The 23,945-nt window shown below is 41.0% G+C and overlaps 2 protein-coding genes and 1 long non-coding RNA gene across 6 annotated transcripts; 2 read left to right on the forward strand and 1 right to left on the reverse strand.

Moving 5' to 3' along the window:
* Positions 1 to 5,240: 5,240 nt before the first annotated feature.
* Positions 5,241 to 9,118, forward strand: LOC103384362 (uncharacterized). Of its 4 annotated transcripts, XM_017035287.2 has the most exons (7): positions 5,241 to 5,380; positions 5,989 to 6,492; positions 6,581 to 6,703; positions 7,183 to 7,191; positions 7,226 to 7,585; positions 7,622 to 8,678; positions 8,897 to 9,118. In XM_017035287.2, exons 2-6 carry the CDS (start codon positions 6,025 to 6,027, stop codon positions 8,375 to 8,377), a joined length of 1,716 nt encoding a protein of 571 aa, XP_016890776.1. In that variant the 5' UTR covers positions 5,241 to 5,380; positions 5,989 to 6,024; the 3' UTR covers positions 8,378 to 8,678; positions 8,897 to 9,118. The 4 variants fall into 4 exon arrangements, with proteins under 4 accessions (XP_016890776.1, XP_024914575.1, XP_016890775.1 ...); XM_025058807.1 differs by having other exon boundaries at positions 7,183 to 7,230; positions 7,268 to 8,678; XM_017035286.2 differs by having other exon boundaries at positions 7,183 to 7,213; positions 7,251 to 8,678.
* A 2,523-nt stretch (positions 9,119 to 11,641) lies between these two features.
* LOC103384363 (group XIIB secretory phospholipase A2-like protein) lies at positions 11,642 to 15,369 on the reverse strand. Its single transcript, XM_008317855.3, has 4 exons — positions 14,880 to 15,369; positions 13,467 to 13,555; positions 12,222 to 12,387; positions 11,642 to 12,133 (listed from the first exon to the last, which is right to left on the reverse strand). The coding sequence occupies exons 1-4, from the start codon at positions 15,148 to 15,150 to the stop codon at positions 12,015 to 12,017; spliced, it is 645 nt and encodes a 214-aa protein (XP_008316077.1). The 5' UTR covers positions 15,151 to 15,369; the 3' UTR covers positions 11,642 to 12,014.
* Positions 15,370 to 21,878: 6,509 nt separating this feature from the next.
* LOC103384364 (uncharacterized) lies at positions 21,879 to 23,481 on the forward strand. The gene is made up of 3 exons (XR_522102.2): positions 21,879 to 21,934; positions 22,023 to 22,099; positions 22,496 to 23,481. It is a non-coding gene; the product is annotated as an uncharacterized LOC103384364 (long non-coding RNA).
* The last annotated feature ends 464 nt before the right edge of the window (positions 23,482 to 23,945 follow it).

A 23,945-nucleotide genomic window follows, 5' to 3' on the forward strand; every position in this document is an offset into this window, starting at 1 on the left:
ACAGTTCATGGTAAATTGTCAAAAATGTTTTGTGTAGATTTCCAGGCCATTCCAACCAAACTTTAGTCAATTCTGGTGTTGACCAACATCAGAAACCCTTTCTTCCCCCATCATAGTTGCATCAGGAATCAAATATAAGGAAACTTCTCATATCTCACATGTTGTATACAAAGTGTATACAGTGTTCCCTCTCTATATCGTGGTTCTCCTTTCGCTCCCTCAGTACTCGCAGATTGTTTTATCCCAATCTCGTGAGATTTTTTTAAATTTGCGATATTCTCATTATTTTTGTGACTAAAAAACATTTATCAGAAGCGCATGCTCTTCTGTTCCTCACGCTGATTGGCTCATGCATCATAGCATCTCTCAGCATCTCCCCTAGTCTGTCTGCCACTCGTTCACGCCCATATATAATGTGTTGCTGTAAAGTTTGTGCTCTTGTTTGGTGAAAGTTTACCCTAATTTAACACCCTCCTAAACACTGTGCATCTTCTCAGGCTTCTGTTACTAAGCCCAAACGAAGACGCTGACACAGATGACAGTTAACAGCTTTTATTGTTCTGTACAATAACGGTCCATCAGTCTTGGCCAGTATGCATGCCCCTGTTCACTCTCCTCTCTCCTTGGTACTGGCTCCTACTAATTTAACCCTTTGATGCATGACCCATGATATACAGAGTTAAAAAAATGTTACTAAGTGTTTTTATGTGTTTTTACACATAAAAATAAGAACTGATTTGGTTCTGTTTTTATACACCAAATTTTCTTTTTGAATGTTAACACAATTATTCTGCAGTTACAAAGGCTGACCACTGTATGGCAGTGTTGGGTGATTCTCAGGCATCCACTGTAGAGGCTTATATGCAACACTGCCATCAAAACCTATTCTTATCATAGAAAATGACATTTTAATAGCTGTCCACTGTAGTGACCGTCATGCATGAAAGGGATAAGGAGAGGCTTGATCACTCGAATTGTACTACTCCTGCAGCTGACCAGAGCTAACCTCTGCCACGCCCCCACAATGTGCATGTACATTGCATTTTAAGTTATAATTAAAATGTATTTTACATGGTTTATACTTGTGTGGGAAAGGATAACACAGTCCAGGAAGGGTTGATAACAGTGTGGGGGAGCTATAATTAAAATGTATTTTACATTGTTTATAATCGTGTGGGAAAGGATAATACAGTCCAGGAAGGGTTGATAACACTGTTGGGGAGGTGCGTAAAGGGTAAATTTATACATAAATAATATAATAACTCTTTGGCCTCTACGCGGTTTTCCCTTTTCGTGGTGAGTCTTGGAATCCAACCAATACCGTGATAGGAGAGGGAACACTGTATAATAATGTAAGTGGCCAAAAACCTTTGGCAGGAGGATGACAGTATCTACTGTAAGGATACGCATAGAAAGTGATGGTCCTCAATAGCTTCATTATCACTCCCTGCAAATTGAGCTGAGTTGAGTTCACAGATTCTTTATGTATGTTTAAGTTTTACATGCATGTAATCCTTCTGAGGAAATTACTCGTGTTGCTGTGTTTTATTTTCCAGTTTAGAATTGACCAAAAGGCCCCGCAACAGCTATTTGAAAGTTCTGTTTTTTAGCTCTCACTTTGTTAAAGTCCTGATCAGTCAGTAGATGTAAATTTGACAAGTTACTTCATTATGATAGTGCCGGAGGTTTAAAGAACTAGAGGATATACTGGGAATGTCTCAGGGGAGAAGCTCAACGTAGCGGCCTGTTTATTCAAGAATAAGGGTTCTCTTTACTAAGGAAAGTGTGTTCCCCAAGCTTCTGTTGTGTTTGTGGTTTGCCATCTTTGTTTTGTCAGACCACGTGAGACTGCACCTTAGACCTTGTCTCTGTAATCTGGTTTCTGCGGTTTGTCTCTCATCAGTCTTTTAAACCTCACAAGAACAGACTAAGTCCTGCTGCTCCTGAGAAGTCAAACAAAGGCTTCCAGCGATTCCTTGATCTGCTGAACAAGGGTGTGAATGTAGACATGCTGACCAAGATCGTGACTCGAAATCCTCAGCAAGGCAACGACTGTCAACAGTCCACAGTTTTTCTTGCCGACTCTGCACATTGCCCACCGTCTCCCCAGTCTTTTGAAGAGCAACATGGAGGCCTCCAGAACAACTACCACAGGAGAGAAGGCGAAAGATCAGAGCTAGTGTCTTCTCCGCAGCTCCACGGAACGTCGTACAGCTCAAATAAAACGCATCAGCGTAATGAAGGGTTTCTCCGGAGGAGTGACAAAGAACAAACCGACAAAGGCGTCCACAGCAGATCCAGGTCTCCATCAGTCATGGAAAAGAAAGCCACGATTCAAGAAGATGAACAGAAGCACAGGCAACTGCAAGATGTTCTGAAAGCCATCGGTGTGGATTTAGGATCTGAGGAGCTGGGCCAAATGTCAAATCGAATCCAGGAGCGCTTGTATGGAAAGAAGGACAATGATCAAGGCTGCTGCCGTAGAGAGAGTAAGGAGGGTTGCAGTAAACAAGATGCATTCCCAACAAATCTAAGAAGGTCTTCATCATCTTCAAATGGATCTACTCACAGCACTCTGACCGGAGACAGTTACCTAAATAATGACTCCTGTACACAAAGACATGGAACAGCGGCGCAACAAATCCATGTTTTTCAGAGAGCTATGCATGGTGTAAACAGTGCCAACACTTCTGTGCAGGACTGCGAGGAAGTTAAACTAAACTCTCAAGAAAGTGCTACTACCATGGAGACTTTTTCTACAGCTAACACGGACAGTGTAGCAGAACCACCTTTTACTCTGCCGTCAGGGATGTACTGTCCCGTGGACTGTTCACATCAGCTTTACTCGGCTCTTCCTTCATTACTGCCCTCAGCTCCATCTCCCAGCTTTCCTGCGCCAACTATATTCTCTACGCCTCTTTCAGACCACACCTCTTTCCCAACACCTTCTCCAGCCCCGCCGCCAGTATCTCATCCAGCGTTTCTGCCATTTCTACCTCCGGCGCTGCCTCAATTCTCACCCTACACCACATCTACTCTCAGTTTCCCACCCAACCGTTTTTGTAATACCCTTCCTCCAGCGGTGTTCCCTCCAACCAGTTATCTGCCAGAACACATTAATCAGACACACTGTTTAAACCTACTGAATACATACACACCAACGCTTAACAACACTGCACAAAAAGCTAAAACCCGGCCACGGGCTCGGTGTTTGCAGGTCATCGAGACCAAACAGTCTAGATGAAGATCTTAACAAAGGTGCAAAGACTGCCTTGTTGATTTACCTATTTAATGATAACTATATTGTTTGCAAACAAAGTTGTGTAAAAAAAAAAAAAAACTTTCTTTCAAATTCACTAGTTTATTTAATGTAACAACTCCACCTGTAGAGCAGGAACTAATTGAGGACCACTACAGACCTCCCATGTAGATTTAATGCTTGCAGTTGATGTACCCTAATACAGTCTCCCGTTTTATATAGTTAATGCAGTTTAAGCAAATGAAACACAACAAAAATGAATTCTTTTTACATTGATAATATATCACTTCAGTATAGACCTTCGACTTCGACATTTAGAACAATACCAGTACCTTTCATCAGGTTCATTCAGATTTAGGTGGTGCATCCAGAAGCAGCAGCATCTTTAATCGAGAACTGCATGAAGCAGCCGCTAGTTCTATTTTCTTACAGCACATAGGCTAAATCACTTACTTGAACAACACAGCTCAAAACATCGCGAACTGCATGAAGCAGCTGCTAATTCTATTTTCTTACAGCACATGGGCTAAATCACTTACTTGAACAACACAGGGACTTCCTGTAGGCTGCGGTCTGAGGATGAATGACAGAGGCTTGAGCCGACAACAGTGAACTTCATCCCTGTTATGATGCACTAATAAGTTACATGTTTGTAAGAACACCATTTAAACAGAAAAGCATATCTTGTGTGGAAAATGGCTTATTTCAATTTTTCAAGTGAAATAATCTCCATCTCAAAAAGCCCTCATTACCATTTTAAGCACAGTAATTTAAGTAAGTAATTTTTTGTTTAATTGTTAGCTATTATGATTTTTAAAAAAATGCAATAAGAAGATACTTTTAGGGGTTGCCACAGCAGATCATCTTCCTCCATTTCAGCCTATCACCTGCCTCATCTGCTTTTACTCTTAACTTTATCTCCATGTTTTACAACAACTTTTACAACATCTGCGAGGTCTTCTTATTCTTCCCCACTTCATCACATCCACAAATCTGTGAGGTCTTCTTATTCTTCCCCACTTCATGGCAGCACCATTTCTAACATCCTTTGCCCACCATCGCCCACTTTCTGTTTTCAGTTCTAATCCTGTCTGTCCTTGTCACTCCCAGTTATGATCTCAGCATCCTTGTCTCTTCCACCTCCGGCTCAGTTTGTTTGACAGAAAGAGACACTTTCTCTGAACCAGACATCATCGCAGGTCTGACTACTGACCTTTAGCCTTTGCTGCTGTGTTTCACCACAGATCTGTGAAGAAGTTGTGATTTTTAACATCCCAGAAAACTATTGTGTAGATATCCGTCTGCGGAATAAATGTATTGCTTATAATCGTTCTTGAGTGTTTTATTGCACATAAATACTTTTTTTCATTTCATCGACCCCCCCCACCAGTCTCCCATCAGACTAACACTGGATGTTTCAGTAGTATATCATGATTGATTTTCTACCTTCAGGTTCTTCGAGTGGGAATGGTAGAACCATATATTTAACGTATAATTAACTGAGAATCAAATTAGTTTATATAAATAGATTTAGCTATGAGTGTCCAAGAGGTCGGTGCCATGCTCAGGATACCTGCCATAAAGAAAGACCTACTAAAGTTCGATTACGTCCAAGAGGTCGGTGCCATGCTCAGTATACCTCGGACACAAGTGCTCTTCCTTAACAACCAGTCCACCACTGCCGTAAAGAAAGACCTACTAAAGTTCGATTAGGCTTTTTTGGGGGGGGATTTTGAATTGCGCACGTGTCAAATACCCCTTTATCAAATAACTTTAGGGTATCACTAAAAGAAAAATAGTGTATATGAGGGGTTATGTAAACAATTGTACTCAGAGACCGCATTTCCCGTCTGTCAACTAACTGAATACAAGGTGCATTTTAAAAGTGCCGTAACTTGATAATCCCTCCAGCAGAGGGCGCTGTTAAAACCTCTGGCCTTGTCTGTATGTCGCTGTTTTTTTGCTACATGGCAGGACCCAGCTAACCATAAACTATTGTTTTGTTCTCGGACACCGTTGAAAATTCTGAAATACTGCATTTTTGTTGTTTATTTTTAAAACGTCGATAATCTTAAATGATAACCCGTGCCAAGCAACTCGAGACGAGGGCGTCCAAAAAATGTAGGTAAATGGTCTTAGCTTTTGAAGCTAAAGCTACAAAACTATGGGGTCAGTTTGCTATGTCAATCCGTTCAACGGCGCGGAAACATGGCACGTATGACACAAACTATATTTTAAGGCTGATTTGTTTAGCCTTTTAGTAGTAAATAAAAACGGTTTGAAATGTTATCTGCCTGTCTTTAGTATTCTCTGGTTGTTACTGTTTAGGCGATGTACGTTACTAATAACTCTGGAAATTATTAATAAAAATGATCAATGAAAAAAGTTTTCATATATTTTTGACGTGGGTCGTATCTGTGTTTCATGCTTTTATTTCTTGAGAATGCACTGTTAATCGAGGTTAAACGTTTCGACCACTAAATCGACCTGTCGACTGGGAGATTACAGCCCTAGATGGATTTGGATTAATGTGTTGTATATAAGTATGCTAATATATGCAGTATCAATCATTGTAGAGGGGACATCTGAGGGGGACATGCCAAGCTATTGTATTGAATAGAAACATATATAAATAAAAATATATTTTTCTTCTCTATTCTACTGTTGTTTTTAATCTACCTTATTAACCAAAGGTCTTTTTAATGATTCTCCCCAATTTTCTTTCCCAGAGTTGTCACATGCTTCTTGCTCTACAAGCCTAAGCAATGAATCCATTCAACTGGAACAATGGTTTGCATACTTTAGAGCTACAGGGACATCAGGAAGCAAAGGATGGTGACACTAATAACAGCATGGTGAGTGCCTTAAAGGCCCAAAATGGTGGGGACACGTACTGTGAATATTCTAGATACCAAGTGGACCTACCACACTGCAGCACAGAACTCAAAGCAAGCTGGAAGGGAACTAGTCCCCCCATCCAGGATCAGAGAGTGGAGGACCCCGATGGAGAACCCCTGGGGCAAGAGGAATTAATCAATATAGAGCTGGAAAGGAAATTGAGAGAACTTAAAGAGATACAGCAGAAAATACTATTCAAGAAGGCTGCCCTGGCTTTGAGACATGTTGGTCTGAGCCATTCTTCTACGGCACCACCATCAGGCAAAGGAGAAACTCTTCAAGAAAGGGTCAACTGCATTTTGCATCAGCGGAGTTTACTGGGATTGATGCCAAAGGTGAGTAGTGAGTCAGTTACCGTATTGTCAGAACACTACCTACTATAAATAACTCATAATTAAATAGTACAATTTGTCTTGTTCTCAGCGTTGGTCGCCTGAAAAGAGAAATAAATCCTTCCAGCAGCAAGATCATCCTCTGAAACTGAGAGTCAAGGCATTAATGGAGCAGAGGTCTCGTGCCCTCAATCACTTACCAGCAAACACAAAGGTTTGCCTTTTTTTTCTTCTTTTTCTCCCAAAATGTGCAACAGTGTTGTATTGACCCTGGAGAAAACCAAGCAGTGATCTGTTGTAAAATGTCATTGAAAAATAAATAACGAAATGCTGTCAGGGTAGTCATACTAAATTCTAGCAAGAATACAATGTTGACAAACAAAAGCTAAGAATTAGCCAGAAATAATTGGCCACATAAGTTAAAGGACAACTTCTGCACAAATTCCCAAGAAATTATTACAAACATTACAATTATGTTATAACACAGGACAAGAAAAAATGCACAGTTAAATTAGTAGTTAAATCTGTTCAACAAGAAATAATGCACAAACAGTTAAATTAGTAGTTAAATCTGTTCTCTTTGTGTTTGTCTATCAGCCAATTATGTTGCTAGTGTTCTATCATAGACAAACTTCTTTAATAAGAAACAGGTGACATCTGCTTTTGCTGCATTTCCTCTTTTGTCTATCGTAGGTATCTAACAGGTCTCACGAACTGCCATCAGATACAATTGGAAATGTCTCGAAACGAACTGCCATCAGATACAATTGGAAATGTTACTCCATCAGCCAAAAATGAGGACACCAACAACATAGGTTTCCAACGCTTTGTCAATATTCTGAACAAAGGTGTAGACATTGACCTGCTGAGCAGAATTGTGAATGACGACTGTGAGGATTTACCTGTTGGTAAGGATTTGACCATTCATTCCCCTTCTGTGGAGGAAGGCAATTTAACCCCAAGGCAGATTTACAGCGAAGACTGTGGTTCAGGCTGCACTCAGCGTATCAGTGAACAAGAGAACAGTGACACCAACAAGAGACCCCCAGTACCTGGAGGTAAGGAGGAGAAAGAGAGAAAGGACCGGGGGTGCAGCTCTTTTGGTTCGAGGAGTCAATCAAATTCACCTTCAGTGTCCAAAAAGAAGAAAACAGAAGATGACAAACATGATCAGCTGCAGAGCATTCTCAAAACACTGGGCTTGAACTTGGAAGGAGCGGAGTTGATTAAAGTCGATGGCCGGATTCAGGAGAGGCTTTATGGAAGGAAGTGTGACGATGGAGAGGTTGACATGAGACAGGAGAAGACCCATTTGCAGAGAGGGTTCCGCAGAGGTTACAAGAGCTCCTCGTCGTCATCTTCTTCGTCTTCCCGCTCATCGCCTTCCCTTTCTCCCTCGAATTCAGTCTCCCTGAGTCCCTCTCCCTCACACAGCAGAGACTCAAAAAATGCTGAACACAGCAGCTCACAGGAAGCCAACCAGAAGACGGAAGACTTATGGGAGTCCGAAGACAAGAATAGTCATTATAACCAATACCCACAAAGTGTAACAAATTTGCATCTTCCTTTTCATCTTTCTCCCCACACATTTCCTCTATCTCCCGTTCTTCCTTCTCTGTCTACTCCTTCTTACCCCGCATATTCAAATTATAGTTGGCCCTCGTACTCAGAGAACACTTCCAATCCAAATGTTACTCCAAGTTCATACACCATATTCCCACAGACCATTTCTCCATTCCTAAGTCGGAACAGTTACCCATATCCAACCGGAGAAGAGAATTTATTCCCCCGACCCGCTCCTACTCCTACTGACATACAAGTGCTATGGAATCCAGACTTGTCCACAAGCGAAGGCCAGGGCGGGTCGTCCAGTCAGTGGTTGCAGTGACTGGTTGCAGGAAATTACAACCAAGCGGCCGACAGACAACCAAACCTGCTTGAAGCTCTTGTCGCCTGGAAAAAACAAGAGGTCTGACATTGAGGGGAATCTAGAGTGCCGTGAACAGTTAAGACAGAAGTGGAAAGAGAAGGAGATGAACAAGAAGACGTATTGTTGTGAACAACTACCACAGGATGTATCAAAAAGTGCTTCACAGGATGTGAAATATGACGAGGAGGAGGTGCAGCAGGCACAGGAAGGGAAAAGACTTGTGACAGAGGAGGAAATCGAGATGAACTTAAGGAAAAAGGTGAGAACAGTACAAGTTATACTCTGTATATATATATAAGTAGTAAGAAAACAAACAAACATGTATGTATGTACATATATACAGCACATATGTATGTATAGATATATACATGTGTGTATATATACAGTATATAGTATATAGATAGATACGTAAATATTAATATTTCAAATATATATATGTAATACATTTAATGCACCTTTTCAATTGTTTTTCTTTAGCTTGAAACATTTAACCGGAAGGCAAAGCAACAACTTTTACAGCCAACCTGGCCCTGACCACTAATACCCAGTAAGTTAACTGTATTATTCTGTTTACATTTTGTTTACAGTTGGCTTTTGCTTATCATGCTACCAGGCAAAATGCCACAAGAAACGTTGTGAGAAAAGAGTCCCATATGTCATTTCTTTGAATTTGTCAAAAATAAAGAAAAAAAAACAACCAACAAGTGTCTGTAGTGGAAACAGGTGGTAAAATATGTCAGAAGCTTGAGAAACCTAGATACCTAGGCACCTAGATAAATACTTCTGAAATATCACTCAAGGAGGCTAATAGCAGGCACCTAGATAAATACTTCTGAAATAGTTAGGTGGGCGCCCCTGTCACTAGGTGGCAGCAACTCATACATTACATTAGCATGTTCTCCATCTATCCATCCATCATCGTCTGCCTATCAGGGGCCCGGTCGTGGGGGGCAACATTCTGAACAGGGACACTCAGACCTCCTCCTCCTCTCCCTCCGGGGGGCATACAGTGTAAATGCCCAAGCCACCTCAGCCGACTCCTCTCGATGCAGAGGAGCAGTGGCGCTACTCCAAGCTCCTCACCCTGTCTCTAAGGGAGCGCTCTGCCACCATGCGGAGAAATCTTATTTTGGTCGCTTGTATCCCGGATCTTGTTATTTCGATCATGATCCAAAGTTCATGACCATAGGTAATTGAACGATTCTTGCTGTGCGAGGTGTCGATGGTCGATTCGTTTTAATAGCAAAACGTCAAACAATACAGGTCCAACAATAAAGCAAAATAACAACCGGAGAAGTATTCAAGGAAATCTCGTACAACAGTAGTTAATACGCAAATCCTGTCAAGAATAACTTCTGACTTCTCAAGAATAACTTCTACAGTATCGTTATCAGTTGTTTATGCTTATATACCTGTGTGGGAGGAGTGGTTTTTTCGACTTCCGGGGTGTGTGTTTAAATCTTGTGGGCCAATGGAAGAGAGAGGCTAGGCCTCTTGTGGCCAATCATATTATTGTTCTTGTATCATGTGATGCCTGCAGTCGCCACTATGTGGCACTGTTGTCCCATGATTCAGCAATGTTGGTAGAACCTTTTGTTGCTGAGTGGGTGGGTTATCACAAGGGAAGTGGACCGAGCCACGAAGTCCAGTCAACCATAGGTGGTCATGTAGATCAAAAGCAATGGATGGCTTCGGGGTTCCCTGTGAGAAGGTAGATTGGGAGATCTCCCATTGTTCCCAGGGGAGTAGAGGTGTTTTAGAAAGTTGGTGTGAAGAGAATTTGGGGAAATTCTCTTTGAATGTGTGGGGCTATGTGACGTATGTGTGTGCTCAGGAGAGCCTTTTGGTGTCTTAGCGTCTTCCTCCTGCAGACCCAACCAAATGTGAAAACCACAGAAATCCAACAGTGAGGTAGGAACGTAGATTGAGCGGTAAATCGAGAGCCTTGCCTTTCAGCTCGGCTCCGTCACCACAAAGAACCAATACAGCACTACATGCACCAGTCTGCCTGTCAATCTCCAGTTCCAACTTTCCCCTCGCTCGTGATCACGATCCCAAGATATATAAACTCCTCCACCTCAGGCACCTCTTTCCTCACCTGGAGGGTGCAAGCCACCTTCTTCCAGCCGAGAACCATGGCCTCAGACTTAGAAGTGCTGATTCCCGTCCCAGCGGCTTCACACTCGGCTGCAAACCGCCCGAGTGCATGCTGCAGATCCTAACTTGAAGAAGCCAACAAGACAACATCATCTGCAAAAAAGCAGAGATGAAATCCAGTGGCTCCAGAACTGGACCCCACTCGGCCCCTGACTGCGGTTAGAAGTTCTGTCCATAAAGATAATGAACAGAACCGGTGACAAAGAACAGCCCTGCCATGTGTCATGTGTTTCATTCATCATCATACCTCTCCTAAGTACCTGGCGCACTGCTGTACTGTATGTGAACCATTTTACAACCGTAGGAATACTTTTGTTGCATCGACGAGAGCAACATTTTCTCACTCAGTTCTACCTGTTCCTGGCTGATAGGGTGACGTTTCTGTACTGTATGACATGATAAAGAGAGAAAATGTGTATGCCCTGCCTTACTTTGAATTTCAAATTAAATTAATTATCAGGTGTATTGAAGGAAATATGCAAAAATGTATTTTATTTTTGAGGACTTTTGAGTTTTGATATCAGTGTCACAGCTAATCCACCAATTGACCAAAGTTTATTTCACTGCCAAATGCACTGTGATTGGACCTCCATTTATGGGCTGTGCCTTCGAGCCCACAAACTTGGCTGTGATTGGCTCGTGCCCTCATTTGTTCCTCCGTATGCATGATGAAATCAGATGTGATTGGACTCTTATCTCTGACAGATTTTCAGAAAAAAGTCAAACTTGTACAACATATCGGGAGTTAATTAAAGCACCCTCAATTTTTCTCATTGACATTCCACCCCACATAACTTCCTGTTTATTTTCAGTTTTTGACAAATATTTAAGCCGGCCGCCAAACATGTCTTGTCAGTGGGATACTGTATGTTCGAGCATGTGCTTGTAGACCACTATTCTGACTTCATGAACACATTTAAAGGAATGGTCGTTCTGAATGAATACCAGTAAGAGAAAGCTGGTAGCCACATCATCATGGAAACATGTTTTCGAGCACAAGATTCAAATAGGATCTAACATCTAAGCCATTCCTCTATGTTGCAAAATGGAAGGAAACTGAAAGCCTTACAAGGGTCTTAATAACATTTATTTGTCATTGGGTTGACACTGTAACACACTGAAAATGTTGCAGCGTGGCATTTGTTAACACTCCATCCCCCTTTATGAAATAACAAGCTCTCTTGTAAATAGTATTTTCAACATTTTTGCAGAGATGCGACAACAAACATCTACTTTTGGACAACTTTAGTTGTGATTGGCTAATAAACATTTTAATGCAAAGTGAAACACAGTGTGCAAGGACAAAACCTGCAGCAAACTCGACAATAAATTACTGAAATATTCACACACGAGTTTCTATTGAACAACTGCCACTCGGAGCTCCATCTGAAGGCAGGCTGCCCAACTTGATGCTGTTCTTTTAAGTGTAAAAATTGCTTTAAAGTTCATCTTTTTCCTCACCCTGACAATAGCATGCTGCCCTCTGGCTGTTCATGTAGGGCCTGCACCCGAGAGTCCAGACTGTGTTGAACAAGGTGTCTGCAACGGTCTCACAAGCTGAGGAGACGGAGACAGGAAATATGACTACAAAGTATAGAACTAAAAGGAATGTTAAGGAAAAAAAAAAGTATAAAAATGTTCTGACCTTCCACCTTTGACACAAAGCCTAGGCTCTTCTTGAGGTCAGAGCAGATGCTGTGAAGGCACCAGCGGAACTTGGAGTCACAGCGGTATTTGTTGGAGCCGCAGGTGTCGTAACACATGTCTAGCTGGTTGCAGCACTTGGTCATGGCAGGGATGCCCATATCCATCTGGGAAAGTCGTTGTATAGATAATGATGAATGTTAACGCTGGTTCACATCCACTTGGACAGAACCATACATTAAGTACAAGGTTTGACTGACAGGAAGATTTCACCAGGTAAGTTACGTGTCATTATGTAAAGGAAAGAATAGTCTCAGGTGGCTTCAGGGAATGAAGTCACTTCTATTTCTCAAAGCCCAAATTCACAAAACACAAACTGTCCATGGAATATTTTAACATATGAGAATTGTTATCGAGAATCGATTTCAGAGCACAAAGATACAGAATCGGAAGTATCGATATTTCAGGATCGATCCGCACATCACTAGCCCAAATTACACCTGAGCAAAGGAAGGAAGTGGCCAGTTTCCCCAGTTTGTGACATGTTTATTACTTATTTTACCTGCTCTATATTCTGTTTTCTAATGATTTTAATTGAAATACTATTTACCTTATAATATTTCTTTTCTTTTCTGTACAAACCACTGTATAAGTTGCTGGTGCCATTGCGCACACAATAATCTGATTATCAAAAAAGATTCATAAATGAGCTCAGATAACAGCAGCAACAACTTAAAACAATTTCCAAGTTCACTTTATTTACTCCGGTTATAAACATTTGGGGGGTTGCTTATATTTTAGCTTATAAGAAGAGATGAAATGCAGAACATATGCATTTACTTTCCTTGAATATATTGTACTGTACAGAAGACAATAAATAATCCTGAACCGTGAAACAGTGGGAACTGCCAGTTAGATCAGTTTGAGCATGTTTTTAATAAAACACCTGTACTTCTACTCTACTGGATTACACAGACAGCCTGTTGAGTATTTCGAGCACCGCTTGCCACCGCTGCTAGCTTATTGTTCAAGCATTACAGCAGCAGCGCCCTTCTGTCCAGCCCCTAGAGGGGCCTGCTCCACGGTTTGACAACAAAGTAGTAAAGAGTGGCATGAAGTTTTCTGTTCTAACATCTTCCTCACTACCCTCAAAAATGTGTGGCAAACATGTACCCAAGCGTCAGTCCTGAATGTTGTGATACATAATAGGATGTGAAGTGGTAGAAAGAATTAAATAAAGAAATACCCCCTCTGGAACTGGAAGTCCAAAGAAGTAGGAGCTACATCCGTCGGGTTCGGGCATCTGGTATTCAGGCCGAGGAAGTGGAGCTTTACCTGAGGGTTAGGATCAGATCAGAACAGAAGTGATGAATCTCATGTTTCACAAAAGTCTAGACAAGGCGTGGGCAAACTTTTTTAATCGCAGGCCAAAATTGTCCTGAAAGGGAACAGGGGGGCCGGGTCAGGAGCAGATAGATGGAGTGTTCGTGTGAACTAAGATAAATAACATGTAAAAGTCATGCACAAAGGCTAAAATACTAAAATGCTTTTATCATTTTCTACGCCATCTATTGGGGAAACGTGGGTATTGCAGGGAAGAGAAAAGGGTATAATGATAATATAAATAAATTATATTATTTGGAAAGGTTTGGTGGGCCGGATTAAAAAACTGAATCTGAATCTTAGTTTGCCCATGCCTGATCTATTATCGATCTATTATCTATCCATTTGAAAACTAATGTCACCACCAATATCAAAAGTTGTGCTACCACACTGAGGTTCACAGTCCATTCCCAGGCCCACACCTTGGATGATAACAAAATTGATAAGTGGATCAGAGTGGAGATTCCCAAGATGAAACAGCTATTGTTGAAATTACAGGGTTAGGTTAGAATTATTCATTACCATCAATTTGTGTTTTCAAGAAATATATCTTTGAAATCTGACTTTTCACTTTTTTTAATCTCTCTATTCTAACTTTTAAACACCCTGTCATCCATCTTCTGCTTGTCAGATATATTCAGTAAGTTGCGTCATATTGTGTCAAAACAATGTCATTGTCTATCAAGTGCTCTGTTATAATCTGACATGTACTTTGACCTACAACTCTCAGCTGATAGAAAATCTTGACACCATCTTCTATAACATGGAAAAAATCTAGCACAAAATATTTACAGAAATAGATTTTAATGAGTGTATATGAAAGAGAATAAAACTTAAAAGGATCAAAAAAGATAAGTCTGGATTTTTTTCCCCCGATTAACTCTGGTTCTGATTCAATAATCCTTACATATTAACTGTAAAAAAGATAGATAGAGAAAAGATAGATAGAAAAATACACAGACAAAAAGAGGGAAAATCAAACAAAGAAACGCAAAGAAAAAGGAAGTAAAGAACGAGATAAATAAAAGAGGAAACTTAAGAAAGGTACAAAACATTTTTCACAAACATGTTTAAAACGTTTTCCTCATTTTGTTCAAATCCCTTGAAAACACATTCTCCACAAGAAACTGCTCTATAAATCTGCTGAAATTATTCATAACAATCTGTTTTGTAAGCCTTTTTAAGCCTAACAAAACAGGGAACTGTGGCCAATACTTTACTATTAAGAGATCACTTTAAAATTATAAATAACCATCTAACAGATGGAATCACTTACCGTGTCTACAGCGGTACTGACACACTCCGTCACGTCCGCCCATGAACTCCAGCACGGAGTCGAAGTAACCACTGACGGCCTCAAAGCTGTCTCTGATGGAGTTCATTCCCCACTCACTGTCCTCTTCCTGTGTCTGTGATCCATTAGAGCTCTGACCTGATGGTGGTGGTGGTGGTGGTGGTACCGAGTCCTCAGCCGGCTGACTGACAGCACATAGGCTGAAAAGTCCCAGCAGGAGCATCAAGGGAGTGAGACGAACCCAGAGGTTCATTCTGAAACTGAAGCTCCTCAGTTTGGACACAGTCAGTCAGGTTTCAGATAGTTTCATTGAAAATGTGTGTGACCTGAACTTTGAGCCTGATACAAAGATGGCCTCATATGTGGAGGAACAAAGTCCAGATTCTGTCTCAACAACTTTTTTTTCTTCAACATCTCAAAACTTTTGTTGTTGCAGTAGAATTAGCGACAACATAACATATTTATCTATAAAACCACATGTACAGTAGTTTATGACACTATTATCATTTTTTTTAATACTTTATTAACAGAACCTCCATCCAACTCATTGCTGCGTCTACCAACTACCTGTCTCGGCCATCTACTTGATGGCATAAGTGACCTACTACCCAACTTCCGCCTCTCTAGGCCCACAGTAGCTCATCTCCTCCGGAACATCTGCTCTCCATCTGACCATGGTTAAGGTCACATCTCGGAAACACTAGTCTTTCCTCTTTTGGTTGGCCAACTTGGTGCCCTGTTGTATCACAAGTGTTCCCCCCCTTCAGCATTAAATTGGGGGAGGCTGACGGCAACATGGACGTGCATTTTCCCCCGGCTGAAACAATGAGCCCGAATTCAGCGGCACTCCCTGTGGTTTGCTTCCTTAGCTCCTGCACACATTTCAAGTTTTGTACAACAGTTTACGTAATACTCTCTTCAAAAATGCTCATGGACTGCAATGGACTTACTTAAGGAGAACAGTAACTGACCTTACATACATGCTTACACCATTTACAAATATAGCCTGAAACAATGCACACAAACCTAATACGTCTTCTTAAGGTTTTCCCATTTCTTGGCTGCTTGGGCAGAACCTACCACCCCTACCAAATATTCATTTTAACCCGCCTTCAACCAATCCGTTTTTTTTTTCTACCAAATATTCATATTAACCCACCTTCAACCAATCCGTTTTTTTTGCCAGTTTCTTGTTAAACATTTACAGCATTGAACATTATGCTGCGTTACGTTTGATTCATTCATTCCATTCGCGCTCCTCCAGCAATGGCACTGCGGCCCCCTATGGGTCGCGCCCACCACTTTAGGAACCTCTGCGTTATAACATAACTTGTCAATAAAATTACATGGTAACATACGAACGCTACGCTAAAATATTATGTAGATATAATATATGTACGTGTACTACGGTCAAATCGGTTATTTCGGACACAGTATGCCGTGAAACGTAAAATTCAACATATAATCGCCAGTCAAACGGGAATTTACTTATATCTGTACGTTTCGCCATAATCTCTCCGCCATGTCGTCCGGACTGCAATGCATGATGGGATATATTGTTTTGGTAGCGACAGAGCTAGACGTTAGAGGCAGTGAACACGTGAAGTTAATTTCGACTCTTCTTTTGTAAAGGTTTGAGTGTTTTTTGATTTTTAAGAAACACTGACAGTGCTCCGGGACACTTCCAGGACACCATCGCCATCTTTCCGTTTGGCTCGTCAAAAAGTTAAATGGCTTTTGTAAATTTATTTACAGGACTGTTTGCTGTAAATGAAGACGTCAAAAGTCTTAAAGAACCTGCTGTGTCACACAGGTAATACTCGGATATTGACACCTAGCATAGCCTTAAGTTTTGCTCCGTTTAAGGAATTGTCAACGTTGTGTATTTTGTGTTCATGTGAATCGTAAGGCCGGACGCTTGCTGTTTCCTATTAATCGGTTAAGGTCCACGAATGACGTTTGTGTTGTTGCGTCTAATGTAACATTGTTCATCGAGAAAATTGTTCTCACATCCTAAATAAACACTTGACGATGAACTGACGTTTTTTTTAGCTCTGGTGCGTAGACTAGGTTTGTAGACCGCGGTTTTTTGTCGTGGTGCATTTATGGACCATTTGATATTATTTGTGTTTTTGTAGGCTGATGAACTGGACTTTAGGTGACAATGGTGTATCCTATTATTATTATTATTATTCCACACAGGGTCACAGTTGTTAACAGTGGTGCATTTAATGACCTATCGTTATGTTATACACAAACATACTCCTGTTCTTTTTCAGAAATAACAGTGAACATGGTAGAAAACACAGAACGAGGAAAAACCAAGGATGCCAGGGAGGTCCTGTCAACAAAGTGAGTCTCACCTCAACTACAGCTAAAACAACTTATTATGTTGTAATTGGTAATAATGTTGTTGTTGGTGTGAATTAAACAGGCAGACCCACAGATCTATCTCACACAGTGTGTTTCACTTTGTTTTTTCTCTCTCACACAAACACTTAAAAATCCACTTATTGCTTTGTTCTCATTATGTTTACACGTTTGTTTGAGACCTTCTTCTGCCTGTAACCCTTCAGTTTGCTTGGCTTACTTTGGGTAAAAAAAAACACCTTAAGGGGTCGCTTATATTTCTTTGATTATCATTTGTTATTTTTCCTTTCAACAGAGACCACGTTCTCAGAACCAGAGAAACAGAAGAAACTTTGACGTCACCAAAGAAGACAATGGAAACCTTTCTATTGAAAGTCCCATAGAAACCAGTGAACTTGGAGGTTCTGGTTTAATGGCAGAAAGGACACATTGCCACGATGACAGACCGAAGCTCAGTGTAGTTTACAACTGTAGGAAGAACAAGGACAAGAGATACCGTAATAACAACAATAGATATCAGCAGAGAAAACAGCTGGAGAGTCGAGTTCACCAGAGAGATGAAGAAAATCGATGTCGAGGAGGTTCAAGTAGAGGCAGAGGAGATGGGAGACATAAACATGTCAAACTGGTAAATGAAACACATGGTCACACTTGTCAGGGCATATTTATTATGTTTTGTTACGTAATTACATTTTCTCAGGAATCATGTTTGTGAATGTAATTCTGATCCTTTTTCTTCCAGGTGAAAGGACCAAAACCAATGAGTGAAGAGTTTAAAGAGCAGAACGCCTTGATGGTGGATGGGCAGCTAGTGTGTCGTCATTTTCTTTATGGACGCTGCATCAAGGCAGGTCACACCACTTATTGACCTGTTTATGTTATTAGTAAGATGTGAAAAATGCTTTATTGAGCACGTGACTACTTTTAAAACTCTGTGTTTCCTGCTTGCAGGGTGACGAGTGTCAGCTGAAGCACATTCAGGGTTACAACGACTGCATCAAAAAAGTGTGCAAATTTTATGTCCAAGGATTCTGCACAAAAGGAGCAGGCTGCCCATACATGCACAATATCCTTCAGCACAAATGCGTTCTGTCTATGTAGAATAGTGTCATAATAATGACGTTTAAAAAAGTGAAGACGAGGTCATCTTTCCTTGACCAACCTCCACAGTCATTTCCCTGCAAGTTCTTTCACAGAAAGGGAACTTGTTTGAATGGAGAATTGTGCATGTTTTCCCATGAACCTCTAAATGAGACGACGGCCATGTTATTAGAAGAGGTGTGTGTGTGATCTAAGCCGTGTATCAGCTGAAAATGAATTCCACTGGTTTGGATTTTTAGATGAAATAGTCTCACTGCTATTAAAATCATATTGAAACACTATTAATTATGGCACATTACACTTATTGTTTTTACTTTCTATCATAATTGTGTTTTTCAAAGATATTTTTACAACCTTATTGATTTTACTTTCTATCATAATTGTGTTTTTAAATATCTAATGAACCTTTATTTTACATGTGTTGTACCAGATATTTTATTTAGTAATCAGTCATTACCATATTGTATTTTACTAGAAAGTTAGAAATTAGTGTATCATCAAGATGCATTCAAATTGAATGATCGTTTTTTAAGAAGCATGAATAAGAAAATGTGTTTTCATGTAGGACTGTGCCGTACTGTTACACAGAGAGTCTTTGTTCAGTTGTTCCAACCTGACCTTCGACTTCGACAAAAAACTTAACCTTGAGTAGGTTGCTGGGAAGTCTTAAATTTATTATTGAAAAGTGCTCACATTTGTCAGGCAATTAATAATGTGGTATGATTTTACTGCAGGCATTGAAAAGAGACAATGACCTTTATGAACTTGCAACGAAAGCTGAGCAGAAGTCCCCGATGCAGCAGGCAAGCACAGATGAGCCTGCAAGCACTGACGCCATGGAAACTGCGGATGTTGACCTAGCAACCCTCAGGTTTGTGCGTAACTCCCATTTGCACCCACTGATTTTGTAATCCTAAAGACTTGACCGTATTCTTGCGTAGCAGTTTATTTTAAAGAACAACACGCATTAGGTACAGCCTATATATGTACAATATATTTTTTTTCTTTTTAAATGAGTGAGTGAGTGCAGCTTAAACTCAGGTGCTTTCAATAGTCCGGAAATTATGGTGAGTGTATTTGCTATAAATATAACATTTATAACACATAATCAATAAGAGAATGTTTGCCACAGGGACCTACAAATCTGAAAAGTCAAACTAGACATATGGCACAAATTAAATTACAGTTGTCTCAGATACACACTGCAAAAAAAAAAGGAAAGATAAAAGAATGTTTTACAAAAGGCAAGAACTATAATAATAATATGTAAAATAACACACTTGTTTAAAAATCCATTATCAAAAGACATGACATCACTCAAGGAGATAATAATATGTAAAATATACATCAAAAGACATGACATCACTCAAGGAGTATCTCAAGCAATAACAAGAGTACTAAAGTAACGAAATAGGATAACAGGAAAACAGTTCAAAGTAAGTTGTGTGTATGAGTCACCTGCTTGTTGGGTTTTTTTTTTGTTTTTACAGGCTGCAGTTTTACCACAGTTTTTTTATTTTTACAGGCTGCAGTTTTACCACAGTAGAGAAACAAACTCTGAACAGGAAGCTGTGTGTTCGGAGACTGAAATAGAAGAGGTGTCTGACTCAACACTGCCAACAGAGGGCTTTGAGCTTTACAACCCCCCTTCTGTGACCAGTTCTTACCTTCAGCCTGAGGAGCCTGTGTGTTACTCAGTAGAAGCAGTGCTGGGACCTCGGCTCTACAGACCTTTCCCCAGATTTTCCCCAACTCCCGTGAGTCAGGACTTGTCTTCTCAGTCTGCTTCTCAAAAACCCCCTGACTTGGGTTGTCAAAGCCAAGCTCCCTGTTCTGTGGACACCATCTTGTCTTGCAAATCTGGAAGGAAGGTGTTGCGCCGCACCTCATCCCCTACAACCGCACAAAGTTTGTCTTTGTTTGGGGACTGTAAAAACCTCACCGAACTTCTGCCGGGCTCAGAAACCAAGAGTTCTATGAGTGGTAAAAAAGACATGACTGAACCCCAAGAAGAAATGTCAGACATTTCAACGATGCCGCCTGAAGACACTCAGACATGTAAGGAAGAAGTCGGTGCAGGGCCAGGACACTTTTTACTTTCTGCACCTGCTCCAGAGTCAGAGTCATTCAGAAGAGAAGTGAATCTTCAGGACAGCGGACACCCCGGTCATGTTCTACCCTCTGTGAGCTGTGGAAGTGCAGGTGCTGTTGCGTTTTCACCCATGGACTGCAAAAGACAGACTTCTGCTCATTCCTCCCGGAGCAGGCTGCATTCTCCTGGTCCAGTGTTAGACTCAGAAGGCTCCGGTCTTTCAAAGATTACATGCAGACCTGCTCAACCTGTTGAAGAATCTTCCCGGGCCCAAAGGCTGTCTGAAAAACCACAGTCTGACCTCAAACCTGGAAAGCAACTACACGAGTCGACCCTCGCGCCGTCAGAGAGCAACAGTGAAACTGTCAATTCTGGCGCGGGGACATGGGAAAAACAGTTTTCTAGCCTTTTCTCCAACCCTATCACGGGTGACCATAGGTCAGATACAGACGTATCACAAGCTCATTCTCCTGCGTCACACTGCGGAAGCAAAGGGACAGCATCTGACGGGACCTCCACCAGGCCATTCCTGTGTTTGTTTACTTCTCTCAAAGACACTTCGGAGACACCTATTCAGACGGAGCAAAGTTCAACAGCCTTTAAATTGTTTGACACATCCACATCTTCGAGTCCATGTGGAGGAGCAGATCATTCTAGAACCCACACTCGGATATCTCCCACTGTCTCTTCACCTAAAGGCAAGGACATCATTTTTTTTTTTTATTCTTGTGACAATGGTCCTCTGGCATAGACTAAAACCCGAGTCACTGGGCGCTTTCACACCTGAGCCGTCTATCTGAAAATACGTGTCCTGGTTCACTTGTGGTTTGGTTGCAAGGTGCAAGTGCGAATTTATAAATTGCACATGCATACATTTGGTGTTGCTCTGTTGCAATGGTTCTCAATTATTTTTCTGTCGTGCCTCCCTATAGGGGACAGAAATGATTTCACGCCCACCTCCGCAACCCACACCTTGCAAATTGAAATACTATTGAGAACCTGATAACATGTATATTATTATCTGTATAAACCACTTTATGAGTTGCTGCCACCGGTACCTCACCACTAGGGGGGCCCGCTCGGCTATTTGAGGAGTACTGCTCTGTTGTAAACCGACTGACTGAAGGGCATGGATTCTTGTGCTGGTGGTTTGGTCTCTTTTCAGAAAGGCAGTGTGAAAGTGAACCACACCAACTGAAGGTGTAAAATTCTTCGGTTGTTCTCATGCCAATCAACGTGGACTATCCTGCGTGAAAGCGCTCATAAATTGAACTTTACAAATTTGCAACTTTATCTCCCAGTTGTCAAAGCAGATGTATGATCTGTGATCTGTACTGCTGGAATGGATAATTAAAAATGTTCTTTTGGTGTAATTGCAGGAGCGACGACTGCAGCAGTCACTACGAGCCCAGACCTGGTCTGGATTTTAGTCCATACAAAGCAGACGAAGAGTGGAAGGATGGCGTCTCTGCAGGTTTTTCAAATGTTCTGTCTCAGTGAAATGTTTGATCATTCTGGTAGAAAATGTCTTTCAGATTTCTCTTTTTTTTTTTTTTTTAAAGATACAATAGAAGTTCGAGGTAGTTTCCAACGTCTCTTCACTCAGCATCAAACAAAGAAAAAGAAGAGAAAAAAGAAGGTGAGGAAGATGAACATGGAACACACTGTACTGCATGTAATAATACCATTGTTATCCACTAAGTGCCTTCTCGAAGCCCAGCGAGCATGTGTTTGGGGATGCTTCATTAATGGATGTATTAAATAACACGGTTGGGATGACCCATGTGATCTTCTCCAGTGAAATTCCTGTTCAAGTTTAGACTTCGTGTTGTGAGGGCGGGGTCTCACCACAGGTTCACACATAGATCTGATCTGAGTGGTTGAGTGGAGCACTGGGAATAACGCGTGGTAGCTGAACACTTTGTCTTTTGAAAACATTAAGAAAGAAATGTTTAAATAAAATGAGGAAATGTGTTTATTGCACCAGGTGATGTGGAGCTGATAATTCTTTCTCTGTTCCTCAAAATCTGATCAGAGACCGAGAACCAAGTGTGATCAGAGGAAGAGAACTTCCTCACACTTAGATCATGGCGCTTCTCGTCACATATCACCACATGTCACCGAGGAGACAACACTCAGCTCTTTGGAACAGACCAGACCACAGGAGACAAAAGCCTGAAACACAGAACACTGCCTCTGTTGCAGAGTCAGAGTCTGGTGAGACTGAAGTAGTTGCCAGACGGACAGAAAGTTAAACAGCTGGGTTTTTCTTTTCACCATGATCGCAGATCCTTTTTTAAAACAAGTGTTTTTGCACTTGTATTTAATGTTTAAAATGAAATGAAATCAAGTCAAATTATGAAAAAAATACAAGGAATTGTAGGAATTGTTTTTATTTTTTTTTCAATAAAAGCCCTGAGGTCTTTCCAATTTTTCCACTCTTGTCACAGTGATTTCTTCTGATGTCCAATCATGTGGTAAGGAAACACATCTTTTAAATTTAAGAATAATTGTATTTATTTTATTTACATTGCAGCACAGCAGGGTCCAGTCTTTTGTAATCAAGCAACTGACTTGCTCTCTGAAGAAATACTTTAAGCTGTAGCTTTCATCATGTTTCTCCATTGTACCGAGTGGAGGACACCACTAGTTTATATACTGTATATTGAACTGATATGTCCACACATGATAATTAGGGTCATTATATTAGCACAGGACAAAATAATTTCAACAATAATATTATAACTTCAAGGGCAACTTGAGCAGCTAAAGTTACAAAGAGCTTGTGGTTATGTTCGTTCATTTCGCTGTACAGTGTAAATAGTACCAATGACTAATGGAGAGTGCAGTAAAGCTACAGGAGTAATTGTTCTGAACATCAGATCGTCAGGTCAGATCTAATGATTGGCAGGGTCTAAAATAGGCAAACTAAGGCCCGGGGGGCCAGATGCAGCCCGTTCAGCTTTTTAATCCAGCCCACCAAACTTTTCCAAATTATATAATTTATTTACACTATATTACCAAAAGTATTGGCTCACCTGCCTTGACTCCTACTATGAACTGAAGTGCCATCCCATTCCTAACCCAGAGTTCAATATGATGTCAGTCCACCTTTTGCAGCTATTACAGCTTCAACTCTTCTGGGAAGACTGTCCACAAGGTTGAGAAGAGAGTTTATAGGAATTTTTTGACCATTCTTCCAAAAGCGCATTGGTGAGGTCACACACTGATGTTGGTCGAGAAGGCCTGGCTCTCAGTCTCCGCTCTAATTCATCCCAAAGGTGTTCTATCGGGTTCAGGTCAGGACTCTGTGCAGGCCAGTCAAGTTCATCCACACCAGACTCTGTCATCCATGTCTTTATGGACCTTGCTTTGTGCACTGGTGCACAGTCATGTTGGAAGAGGAAGGGGCCCGCTCCAAACTGTTCCCACAAGGTTGGGAGCATGGAATTGTCCAAAATGTTTTGGTATCCTGAAGCATTCAA

This window comes from Cynoglossus semilaevis, chromosome 9 (genome assembly GCF_000523025.1).
Source record: "Cynoglossus semilaevis isolate Cse_v1.0 chromosome 9, Cse_v1.0, whole genome shotgun sequence".
NCBI lineage: Eukaryota > Metazoa > Chordata > Actinopteri > Pleuronectiformes > Cynoglossidae > Cynoglossus > Cynoglossus semilaevis.